The following is a 12,854-nucleotide window of genomic DNA, read 5'->3' as shown; positions in this document are numbered from 1 at the left end:
CTGCCCTTAAACAGATACTTATCCAGTCCTTTTTAAATGAGTCAATGGACTTAGTCTGCACTGTTATCTGCTATTCTATGGGAGCTCAAATTCATTCAATCTCTAATTTTGAGGTTTGCTAATTTTGCATACATGTTTCTATATTCCTTACCCTTGCTTTCTGAAACCAGCCGTATTAATGTACTCCTGCACTGTTCATTATCGACATATCTCCCTTTTTGTAAAATTGTTTTAGCTCTCTAAAAGGAGGGTTATAGGAGATATGACTTCTGAAGTGATACTAATTAGCTTTCAAATTTATGTTTTAAATCTGCTACAAAAACAAAACTTGCCTGTTTATATTTTGAATGTCTTTTAATTTACAAAGCTCAGCGAGGACCTCTGGTGGTAGAAATATTTAATACATTATAGTACTTTATGGACCTCAGGATTTGAACACTTTAAGCCAAAACTGTTTTGGACCACGATTACCCTCTTTCACCCACCTTGCCTTACAAATAAAAGTTTTTGCCACCCTGAATTTGATGTGTTTGTGGTATTTAGGTGCCTTTGAACCAGTGCTGTTTGTGCACATACAAAATCAAATCTGGCAGTACCATTGCCATTATAGTTTACCTCCTGATCACTGCTTTTGTAAATTATTTGGGTACCTTTTTTCACTTATACAAAATCTTCAGATTTGCTTCAAGATAAGTTGACTGCAGAGCTGCTGTTAATGAAGAATACTGGGAGTAATATCTGATGGAAGGTCATTAAACATGATCTTGATTGTACAGATTACAAGGAAAGAACTTCTAATAAAATACAGTACAGGAAACTTCGCGATATCCGGCACGATGCTGATCTATGAAAACTTCCGGACAGACCAGCGCTAATGTTGAAGGATACAGAGGTTTTCATCTCCGTATCTGACAACAAACACTGTTGCTTAGCAACAGCTTGTAAACAGTCGGCCCGTACCTTGGAAGCGTCTCTGTAGCTTAGCAACAGCTTCAGAGAGGCTTTCCAGAGACTGACTTTAAAAAAAATGCTAGGAGAAGAAAAAAAACCTAACAAAACGGCTGCTGATTTCTGCCGTTAGATCGAGGTTTCCGGACATACAACATCCGGATAAACCAAAGTTTCCTGTACATGATAAAGGAACTGTTACAAGCTGTGTTATACTGAATATGACAGGGATGTTAGCTGTTTTCCTAGGCCAAAGGAATATCATTTCTAGGCAAATACTCCTATGGGCAAGCAAATGAAGCTTATAAAAGGAAAAGAACAACTTATATTTCAGAATCATCCTTGTAGCTGGTCTCTGAACACTTTCCACTGTCTTATCCAACGTATTAGTCATTTTGAAGTTATTGTACTCAAAATTGCTCACAGATTTATAAATGATACCATACAAATGAATTGCATGAGGTTAAAATAAACTGTTTAAAATCAAATCCCCCAAAGTGCCAAATTAACTTATAAAATTCTAACAGGACTACACAGACTAGATGCAGGAAGGATGTTCCCAATGCCAGGGGAGTCCAGAACCAGGGGTCACAGTCTAAAGATAAGGCCTTTTAGGACAGAGGTGAGGAGGAATTTCTTCACCCAGAGAGTGGTGAATCTGTGGAATTCTCTACCACAAAAGGCAGTTGAGGCCAATTCATTAAATTTATTCAAGAAGGAGTTAGATATATTTCTTAAGGCTAAAGGGATCAAGGGATATGGGGAGAAAGCAGGGACAGGGTACTGAATTTGGATGATCAGCCATGATCTCATTAAACGGCTGAGCAAGCTCGAGGGGCCGAATGGTCTACTCCTGCTCCTATCTTCTATGACTCGGGTACTCAGTACTTTAACCAGCTGAGCCACCAACAATTTTACCTTGTGTGTCACTTAAACATGAGCTCACTCTATTGGTTACAGAACAGTCTGTGGTTTCATTTTAGTTCTAATTTGTATAACTGTAACCATAATTTTGTTCACAAGAGGGTGCTGCCTATCCAAAAATTAATTACAGAATTAATATTTTCTTTTGTAAATCTTTGAGAGCAAATTGTCTAGCATGAGTAAATAAATTTAGTTTGATTAAAGGAAACATTAAGATTAGTATAATGCCTCGAGACTGGGAACCAATGAAGCAATCATTTTTGTTGGAAAACCAATATAAATTTGATGGAGATGACTTTTTCCTATTCATTTGGATCTTAGTTTTCTTTGCCTGCTGTATGTTGTATTAATCTACTGTACAGTACCATATTATTGGTTAGTCACCATCAGGAGATCATATATGTTAGTTGGGTCCATAAAAGAACAAATTGTACATGTTCTGTGGGGAGAACCGATTTTCTGGACTGTGGTCATTCTATTTTTTCTTGCATTCAAACATTTGGTGAATTATGCCTGCGTATTATTCATTTGATACCTTTGTTCTGCTAATGTGCCATTTTTCACTGGAGCTTCAACTGTTAAGTGTTTAAAGCAAGTATTTAACTGCACTGCTGCTGTTTAGCCACCATATGTAAAACTTTTGTCATGCACTGTACAACTTCTCCAGTAAATACTATGGTTGAATCATTGTTACTGAGTGATTAGCAATGGTTCATTAAGAGTTTCATATAATTCACATATAAAAAGGTATTTATTTATGTAGATGCAGTTCTATATTAAATTTGTGTTTTTCTGAAATGCATCTGTGGTGATTTTCATGGTTTTTTAAAGAAGTATTTTGATTGCAGGTTTAACTGTCATTCTCCCTTTCAGTAATCAGATGACCCCACTGATGTACGCAGCTAGAGAAGGACACACTCAGAGTATTACGCTGCTGGTGGCTCATGGAGCAGAAATAAATATCCAGGATGAAAAAGGCTACACAGTATGCAACTTTGGTCAAGTTACATTGTTTGCATTAACATTTGAAAAATACCTCCTGCTTGAAAGTAGCTCAACTATAGATGTAATTTTTCAGTTACCTCATAGTAAATACATTTCGCTTAGGGAAGAGAGGGTGTGGATAAGTCATCATAGAATCATAGAAAGTTACAACACGGAAGGAGGCCATTTCGGCCCATCGTGTCCACGCCGGCCAACAAAGCTATCCAGCCTTATCCCACTTCCCAGCTCTTGGTCCATAGCCCTGCAGGTTAGAGCATCCCAAGTGCACATCCATGTACTTTTTAAATGTGGTTAGGGTTCCTGCCTCTACCACCCTTTCAGGCAGTCAGTTCCAGACCCCCACAACCCTCTGGGTGATGAAATTTCCCCTCAAATCCCCTCTAAACCTTCCCCCAGTTACTTTAAATCTGTGCCCCCTGGTTTGTGACCCCTCTGCTAAGGAAAATAGGTCCTTTCTATCCACTTTATCTATGCCCCTCATAATTTTATACACCTCAATAAGGTCTCCCCTCAGCCTCCTCTGTTCCAAGGAAAACAGACCCAGCCTATCCAGTCTTTCCTCATAGCTAAGATTCTCTACTCCCAGCAACATCCTTGTAAATCTCCTCTGTACCCTCTCTAGTGCAATCACATCTTTCCTGTAATGTGGTGACCAGAACTGCACGCAGTACTCTAGCTGAGGCCTAACTAGTGTTTTATACAGTTGAAGCATAACCCCCTGCTCTTGTATTCTATGACACGGCTAATAAAGGCAAGCATTCCGTATGCCTTCTTAACCACCTTATCTACTTGGCTTGCTACCTTCAGGGATCTGTGGACATGCACTCCAAGGTCCCTTTGTTCCTCTACACTACTCAGTGTCCTACCATTTAATGTGTATTCCCTTTCCTTGTTAGTCCTCCCCAAATGCATTACCTCACACTCATGGCTAGAACATTACCAGGATAAGGAAACTTGTATTCTGTGGATTGATTTTACAGTCATTCACAAAAGTTTGGATCATATTTTATTGTTGAGTTGTAACTGATTACCTAATAGGAATTTTTAGTTAATTTGTGAAAGTATTATAGGTATGATGATATCTGCAGTGATTTTATCTAAAGATTATAATGACTTGCAAATTTTATGAAGCCTCTAAATAGACTTTTCTTCTCCATAACACTTAGGCACTGACATGGGCATCAGGTCAAGGCCACAAAAGTACAGTGCTGAAGTTAATTGAGTTAGGAGCTGATAAAACACTGAAGATCAAATCTGGAGAGATGGCAGCGGATATTGCTGAGAAAAATCAGCATTCACAGGTAAACACCAAAAATGCGCGCATACAAAAAGGGGTTGGATTTGTAGTTTTTAACTATTTTTCAGAACAAATTAGGGTATCAAGATTGTGTTGGCCGACTATACTGGTGAAGTAGCAGTACTTTTAGCTCTCTATATAGTATTTCACACTGGATTATACGAACCAATTGAAGAATAAGGACGTTTCGAGAAGGACAATACTCAATCCTTAAACATCTGAAAGTCACTTTGTGCTGCCAAATATCAGAATCGAACCAAATCCAATCCCCCAGTATAAGAAAGAACTGACCACAAGTGCAGTGGCTGCCCAATTTGAGCCAGTGATGCCTGACCCTTGGTGCTCAGCACCAATGATTAGGACCTCTGGTAGGAGGTTACCTAGTGCAGCTGGATAAGTCAGTAAGTGAATGGGCTAGGATTACCACTGATGCTTAGGTTCGAGAAACCATAACTAAAGCACTTAATTTACTTTTGCAATATATTTCAATGTATTTTGTAATTGCCTATGCTTAACAGAAGGTGTGTAATCTGTAAACTAGTGCAGCAGGCTTTATTTTTAACCAAAAAAATATTTATTACAAATTTTAATAAGACACTTTAAATTTAAAACTGGTTGTGTGGAATTGCAGACCACTAATGGCAAACAACGTGTAATAAAGATCACTGTTCTGATTCACTGTAATTAAACAAAAAACGCCTTTTATTTTTTCTCCCTCCAGTTAGCATCATTACTCACGGTGACTTCAAATGCACCTTTATTGGGAAAACTCCAGAACATGTCTAAAGAGGAGGCGATTTTCAAATACTTTATAAATCATCCTAACACAGGAACGAACAACCAAGTAAGGTAATAAACAATGTTCAGAATCTTGTAGAATTTTTGGTAGTATTGTTTTGATTTATATTACTTCATTCATAAGGATTTGTCAAATTATGTCTTTTCCGGTCATACTTGGTTTAACCATTTTAACAATTGTATCTGACTAAATATCGGTCCGTTTAAAACATAGCTACAAGAAATTGATGCACAGAAATACTACTAAATGATAACTACTGTATATGGAGAGAAATAATCTCTTATTTCACTTTAATTTCCATGGAATAATGAATGAAGAATTAGTTACATGAAAGCATACTTTCTCGTTGATTTTAAGTTAGTTTGCTGAGTTTTAAACTTGTACAAAAAACCAAAGTACGTATGTAAATTTTCCTATTGTTGTTTTGTGCTACACTATGTACTTATTAATTTTCTCTTGTTTCTGTCCATGAAAAGTGGTCAATATTATTATAGCAAGATTACCAGAAATGAAGAACAGTAAGGATGTATAGTATTGTCACGCATGTAATAGCAAGATGTTTAACAAGAGTTCAAACAGTTTGCTTATTGCGCTCGAAAATTGAAATAGTTCCAATAATCCTGATAGACACCCAATGTTTGCCTATAATAATCAGATATAATATATATATTTTTTAAATTGTATCACTTTTTGATGTACATAGGACCCCATGTCATTATTTTGGAAAAGGATTTCAGAAATGTAATTGATAAGAATGGTGATTTTTTTTTGTAACGGATTTTTAATGTTTTAACCATGTTTTTTCCTGATGTATATTAAAAGATTTCTTCAATTTCCATAGTTCGATTTCAACTTTTGGTGATATAGAACTGTTTCTACATGGGCTTGAACTCGAACACCTTCAGAAGTTATTTGAGGTGCGTTTGTTCATTTTCTTGATAACTGAAAATATGATTTCTTTTAACATTGACAGGTAGTTGTATAGCCACAGAGTTATCGATTAACATGTTTTGTATTGCTGCCTTGCTTTCTTGATTTTACCTTTTTTGAAGATTTTAGATGAACGTCAAACCATTTATATACTCTTGAGTACAGGCAAGCCTCATTTCTAAAACGTGGGACAAAAAAGTTTTGTTATGAAGGCTACCTTTTCAAAGCTCGAGGCCTTTTACAAATTACACAATAGAACTCCATCTGAGACCAATACAGAAGTTGATTTGTAAAAGATTGCAATTGATTCTTTAATCATACAGATGTGTCTAATTGATATAGTTTGTTAGGATATCTTTAAAGATAGAATTGAGGTTTAAATAATTATGGATAGGTTAGCAATGAATTGTTCTATAATATAGTTGTATGTTAATGTCTCTCCACTCCAAGTTAGTAAAAGAGAGCCTCTGTATAAAATATACTGACTTTTTAAAATGTCTTCTATTATCACTTTCTGAAGGAGAATGATGTATCTTTCAGAGGACTTCTGACAATGGGGAAAGAAGACCTTGAAAAGGTTTGCTCACAACAGTTTTTTTTACAGTTTTTAATTAAAGAACAATAGTCATATGCCTTCAACAATACAGAAATAAAGAAAATGTTGATTTCTCCTTATCTCCATTGCAATTATAATTATTTTGCTTTTGACATAAATTACAATTTCTTCAGTTAAGAGTTCTGTGATCTTTTAAATAATCTTCCTAATAAAGTATTTTAACATTTGCCAATTTGAACACAATGCTCTCTGGGATAGGGGGACATTTCCTCTAACATTTGAATGATTGGTGTGCGTGCTACTATGGGCACATCTATGGTACCCACCATAGCAGGAAACCCAGACATTCTGGCACTGCTGAGCCATTCTGGTTCCTGGTCTAATTCACGGGCCTTGTATTGTGTTGGCAACGGTCTTCCACCAGGAGTGCACCATTCAAGGACCGCACAAACTCAGGTCAATTTGTCCTAACTGGAAGAAGTGCAATTATGTAGCTTTTCATTGTTTAGGCCATGAATCACTTAATTCATTTGTGATACCATCCTATTATGACGTTACTGTTATAAAGAGGAGTAGCTATGATCAGTATAATCAAAATGGCTGCTGTGCGTTTTTTTTTGCTGTGGGATGTTTGTAGGAAAGCCACGTATAATAGTTGGGTGAAGAGTTGCAAAAATTTTCTTTTAATCAAAAGCGTAAAGGAATGGGTTATCGCCAATGTTCCCCCCTATTTTGGGGGGGCGCGCGGCCCCTTTAAGAGGCTGCACAGCCCATTCACAGTTTTGCTCATGCGTGAAATTCACCATTGGAAAAGCTGGTCCCGGGCTGTGCAGGACCGGCAGAGAACTGACCGGTCACGCAGCTAAAAGGGAATGTTGATTATAGCTTTAGAGAAGGTGATACAGGATCTTACTAGGGTAGACAAAAGTGAGGGGATTATCGAGGGCGAGTGAAAAGTAGTAGGCTCGGTGAGTGTCATCACAGATCAGTGAAATGGCCTGGATAGCATTAAACGTCAAAAGGAAATCATCAGGGATCAGAGTTGAAGGCTGTTAGGACCAAGGATAGCATGAACAACTTGCCCTGTCCCCAGTTGGGCGATGTACCATGTGGTCGCCCATGTCTCCCCCTTTGAACAGTTAAGAGACACAAGGCTATTCCTTAGTAACAGTGTAAAGGGCAAGCAGAGCGAGGAATTCCTGAAATGTGTGCAAGAGAACTTTTTTGATCAATGTATTGCCAGCCCAACGAGGAAGGAGACCGTGCTGGATCTAGTTCTGGGGAATGAAGTGGGGCAAGTGGAGAATGTTTCAGTGAGAGAATATTTGGGGAACAATGATCAGAATATCATCAGGTTTAGAATAGTTATGGAAAAGGACACGGTGCAATCAAGCAGAAAAATACTTAACTGGAGGAGGGCTAACTTCAGTGAGTTGAAAAAGGATCTGGCCCAGATGGATTGGAATCAAAAATTGGTAGGTAAAACAGTAATTGAACAATGGGAGGCCTTCAAACAGCAGATGGTTCAGGTACAAATTAGACACATTCCCATGAGGGGGAAAGGAAGGGCATCCAAAACTAGAGCTCCCTGGATGACTAAAGCTATAGAGGTTAATATAAGACAGAAAAAGGAGGCTTATGACAATTGTAAGGTTCATAATACAGTGGAGAACCAAACCGAATATAAAAAGTACTGTACAGAGAAGACCTAAAGAAGGGAAGAGGTGTGGCAAAGAGAGTATGAGAATAGATTAGCGGCTAACATAAAAGGGAACTCAAAAGCTTTTTATATAAACAACTAGTAAAAGGGTAGTCAAAGGAAGGGTAGGACCGATTAGGGACCAAAAGGAGTTCTTGTAGATGCAGGGGGCATGGCTGAGGTACTAAATGAGTACTTTGCATCTGTCTTCACTAGAGAAGAGGATGCTGCCAATGTAGCAGTAAAGGAGGAGGCAGTAGCGATATTGGATAGGATAAAAATAGATAAAGAGGATGAATAAAAGATTGGCAGTCCTCAAAGTAGAAAAGCCGCCTGGACCGGATAGGATGCATCCTAGGTTACTGAGGGAAGCAAGGCTGAAAATGGCAGAGGCTCTGGCCCCAATCTTCCAATCCTCCTTGGGTAGGGGTGTGGTGCCAGAGGACTGGAGGATTGCAAATGTTTCACCCTTGTTTAAAAAGAGGGAAGAGAGATAAACTCAGCAACATAGGCCAGTCAGCCCAACGTCGGTGGTGGGGAAACTTTTAGAGATAACAATCCGGGTCAAAATTAATTGGCATTTCGTAACGTATGGGCTAATAAATGAAAGTCAGCACGGATTTGTTAAAGGCAAATCGTGTTTGACTAACTTGATCGAGTTAATTGATGAAGTAACCGAGAGGGTTGGTGAGGGTAGAACGGTTGATGTGTGTATGAACTTTGAAAAGGCGTTTGACAAAGTACCACATAATATACTTGTTAGCAAAATTAAAACCCATGGGATTAAAGGGACAGTGGGAGGATGGATACAAAATTGGATAAGAGACAGAAAGCAGAGTAGTGGTGAACAGTTGTTTTTCAGACTGGAGTGAGGTATGTACTGGTGTTTCCCAGGGCTCGATATTAGGACCACTGCTCTTTTTTTGGTATATATTAATGACCTGGACTTGGGTATACAAGGGATAATTTCAAAGTTTGCAGATGATACGAAACTCGGAAATGCAGTGAACAGTGAGGAGGATAGTAACAAACTTCAGGAGGATAGAGACCGACTGGTGAAATGGGCAGACACATGGCAGATGAAATATAATGAAGAGAAGTGTCAAGTGATATATTTTGGTAGGAAGAATAAGGAGGGGCACTATGAATTAAATGGTACAATTTTAAAGGGGGTGCAGGAGCAGAGACCTGGGGGTGTATGTGCACAAATCTTTGAAGATGGCAGGACAAGTTGCGAAGGCTGTTATTAAAAAAAAACATATGGGATCCTGGGCTGGATTTTGATACTGGAGGCGTGCAGGAGGCGGGACTACAATTTTTGGGGTTGTAGTCCCGCCTCCATCGAGTTGTGGCCAACCCACTCGATTTTCACTTGATTGACCTTGTTGAGCCCGCCCAGGGGGCTCAGCAGGCCAATTAAGGGCCACCTGGCAACAGGTGATGTCACAGAGTGACATTTCATCTGTCAAGAGCTTTTGACAGATGAAATATCAGCATTTGACAGCTCTTTGAAGCTGTCAAACACTAACAATCTGTACACTAAGTTAATTCCTTCCTCTCAGGCTGATTTAGAGATCTCTCCAGAACAGAAAGCAGAATGCTGCAGATTTTGACAGCTCGCGGCCATTCTGCTTTCTGTACTGGTGAGATGAGGGACTCCCGAGACCTGAAGGAAGGAAGGCTGTAAAGGTAAGTAAAACTTCTTTAAACACTTTATACACACACCAAACACACTTACCTCTGCACTCATGCACCCATCACTCACCTGAACACTGGACATCTCGAACCCTCCAAACCCGACGGCCCACCTCGCTAACTTGGCGTGGTTTGGAGCCATCGGGAATCCCACACTTAAGGAATAAAAATATGGATTAGGCTAAAAACTGACTGTTAACTACCTGTTAACAGGCAGTTAATTGGCACTAATCCCCTTCCCGCTTCGGGAGGCGGGTCCCAGCACAGGTTGGGTATCTGCCTCCTTTGAAACTGGCATGGAGGCGGGATGGGTTCGTGCCCCCCGATTTCGCGATTTTAAACCCCTACACGCCTCCAATCCCGCCTCCACGGCCCAATGAAAATCCTGCCCATAGAGTACAAAAGCAAGAAAGTTACGTTAAACCTTTATAAAACACTGGTTAGGCCTCAGCTGGAGTATTGTGTTCAATTCTGGGCACCACACTTTAGGAAGGATGTCCAGGCCTTAGGGTGCAGAAGAGATTTACTAAAATGGTACCAGGGATGAGGGACTTCAATTATGTAGAGAGACTGGAGAAGCTGGGGATGTTCTCCTTAAAGCAGAGAAGGTTAAGAGAAGTTGGATAGAGGTGTTCAAAATCATGAATGGTTTTGATAGTTAATAAGGGGAAACTGTTTCCAGTGGCACAAGGGTCGATAACCAGAGGACACCGATTTAAGGTGATTGGCCAAAGAACCAGAGGCGACATGAAACATTTTTTACAGTGAGTTGTGATCTGGAATGCACTGCCTGAAAGGGTGGTGGAAGCTGATTCAATAGTAACATTCAAAAGAGAATTGAACAAATACTGAAGGGGGAAAAAAATTACAAGTCTATGGGGAAGGAGCAGGGGAGTGGGATGAATTGGGTAGCTCCACCAAAGAGCCGACGTAGGCACGATGAGCTGAAAGGCCTCCTCCTGTGCTGTATCATTGAGGTTCATCCTGAGTGAGGTGTGGTGCAGGCCTGCTTCCCGAAAAGCCCCTGTTCCCTGTGTGACTGAACACCCTTCCAGGATTTCTTTCATTCCGCAAGGTGAGGGATGAGCGTTCTGTCTGGCTTTCCAGGGGTACTTAGCCAGCGCAACTTTTACTATCTAGGCTTCCCTGGACTGTGAAACCCCTAGAATTATGCAGCATGCCACTTGCTGTTGCTCTGACCACCTCCACTGTGCTCAGAACTAACCCAGCAAACACTCTGCCTGAAATTGCCTTACCCCATTGAATTTCTTCAGGTGTGGGGAGCCATAGAACTCATACAACTTGGTCAGCAACTTCTGCAGCTGCCTATGCTGAACCATTAAGGCTGGTGCTGCATGGCATCACCCTGATCTCCTTGCCTATAATCCCTTCTGTATCGATATCATTCTCTATTAGTAAATCAAATGGTATGGATGAATAAACTCGCACTTCTGTGATCTCTATAACCTAAATATTCCAGCCAAACTCTGGCCATGGGTACTTCAGTGGCCATTCACAGTCCCTGATGTGGGAAACTTTTGCCAGTCACGTAATGATGGTCTTTCACCAAGCTGCCATGTACTGTTGTGAAAAAGCAGCCAATGTCTCGCAACTCCCTTACTTGTGTCCCACTCACCGTGGTCGGGTGGAAGTAAGGTGCCAACTTACCGTGGTCACCGCATAACTGACCATCTCGTACCTTACAAGCTCACATGGCCTCTCAACTTATGTTGCAGGATTTCTAAAAGACGAGTAGTGGTTCATCTTGTGGCCTGACTCACCACATTTAAAATACTTGACCTCATTGTCTTTAGAAATCTGACTTCTGCTTGGCTTCCCTCGTTGGCCTTGCCTGAGGCAAGGTGTATGGCCTGGTGCAGAACTACCACCTGTTGCACGTCGAATTAATGGATGTTGTTTACATCTCTATTCTAAACAGTGTCGTTCATGTTAGTTTTTAAGTCTCAGAGCACATATATCAAAATGTCAAACAAAGCCATCTATACCTGTGACTGCTCCCTATTTTAAAAGTTGTTTTGCGGTATTGATTGGGTTTGCTTCCATCTTTGTCCTACTAATGGAATTTGTCAGGTGGTAGAGTAACTACATATATTGGAAAGGTAATACCAAGTCACACAGACCAAGAGGATCCCAAGTTTGATCCCCAAGTTATTCCATTTCTGTAGGGACACTGCCGTTGTCCTCGACAGCTTTGGATTAGGGAGAGGAAACTGCTAGAACTTGCGTTCCTGAAGGCCACCCAGTGACCACTCTGAGCATTGGATGAAGATGCTTTGGGCTCGGCTGTGATGACCCCAAGTTTGTAACTGCGAAGGCTCACACATACGAAGAATGATTACTTGAGCAAGATGAGATGTAGACTAACGCCGTAGAACTTTACTCCAAAGGCGACCTCTTACCTTATCCAATTTGTATTTTAACCTCCAAGGTGTTAGATCCACACCTGAGCCATTTAACTAGAGGCTGCTGTACGGTAGACTTCGTTTTCAGTTAACCACATTACATATCTCATTAAGGTCATCTCTTATGGATGAATATAGGCTCACTTTCCTTCATGACATTTGGAAACTTTGATAACTTTTATTTAAACTGTAAAGATGCTGGAAGAAGTTAATGTAAAGATATGTGTACTGGCCACGCTAGACGTGCTCCTATCTAGTTATCCAGCAAGTTAAACACTTATCCAAAATAATTCTTCGTGAAGCCGTTTGCTGTTTTGAAGCTTTACTTGAACAAATTTGTGAAACTGTAAACAAAGACAAAGTATGTTTTGTACATAAACTGAGTACTATACATTCGATATTACATAAGATATATATTTACAACAGTAGAATAGATTAATTGTATAACTAACTAACATTTGGACTAACTTCTGTAACTATCAAATATTAACCTTTTATAAACATAGTGTTATCAAAATACTACTCTGACAACGTTGCTATTCTAACAAACAAAGATACTCACAGATAGTGCGCTTGGC

The 12,854-nt window shown here is 39.9% G+C and overlaps 1 protein-coding gene across 3 annotated transcripts in view; it reads left to right on the top strand.

Annotated features, from left to right (window-relative positions):
- The window catches only part of asz1 (ankyrin repeat, SAM and basic leucine zipper domain containing 1), a 110,104-nt gene that overhangs the window by 59,435 nt on the left and 37,815 nt on the right, over nucleotides 1–12,854 (top strand). For all 3 annotated transcript variants that reach the window (XM_086009185.1, XM_086009184.1, XM_086009186.1), the window contains exons 5-9: nucleotides 2,746–2,857; nucleotides 4,044–4,178; nucleotides 4,896–5,023; nucleotides 5,815–5,890; nucleotides 6,424–6,480. In XM_086009185.1, coding sequence (XP_085865311.1) covers nucleotides 2,746–2,857; nucleotides 4,044–4,178; nucleotides 4,896–5,023; nucleotides 5,815–5,890; nucleotides 6,424–6,480 — 508 coding nt within the window. The remainder of the gene's footprint in view (nucleotides 1–2,745; nucleotides 2,858–4,043; nucleotides 4,179–4,895; nucleotides 5,024–5,814; nucleotides 5,891–6,423; nucleotides 6,481–12,854) is intronic.

Source organism: Somniosus microcephalus, chromosome 16, assembly GCF_052327205.1.
Source record: "Somniosus microcephalus isolate GS21.2 chromosome 16, FLI_Smic_1.0, whole genome shotgun sequence".
In the NCBI taxonomy this organism is placed as follows: Eukaryota; Metazoa; Chordata; class Chondrichthyes; order Squaliformes; family Somniosidae; genus Somniosus; species Somniosus microcephalus.
The sequence above is the reverse complement of the archived record's forward strand: the minus strand, read 5'-3'. Positions and strand labels throughout refer to the sequence as shown.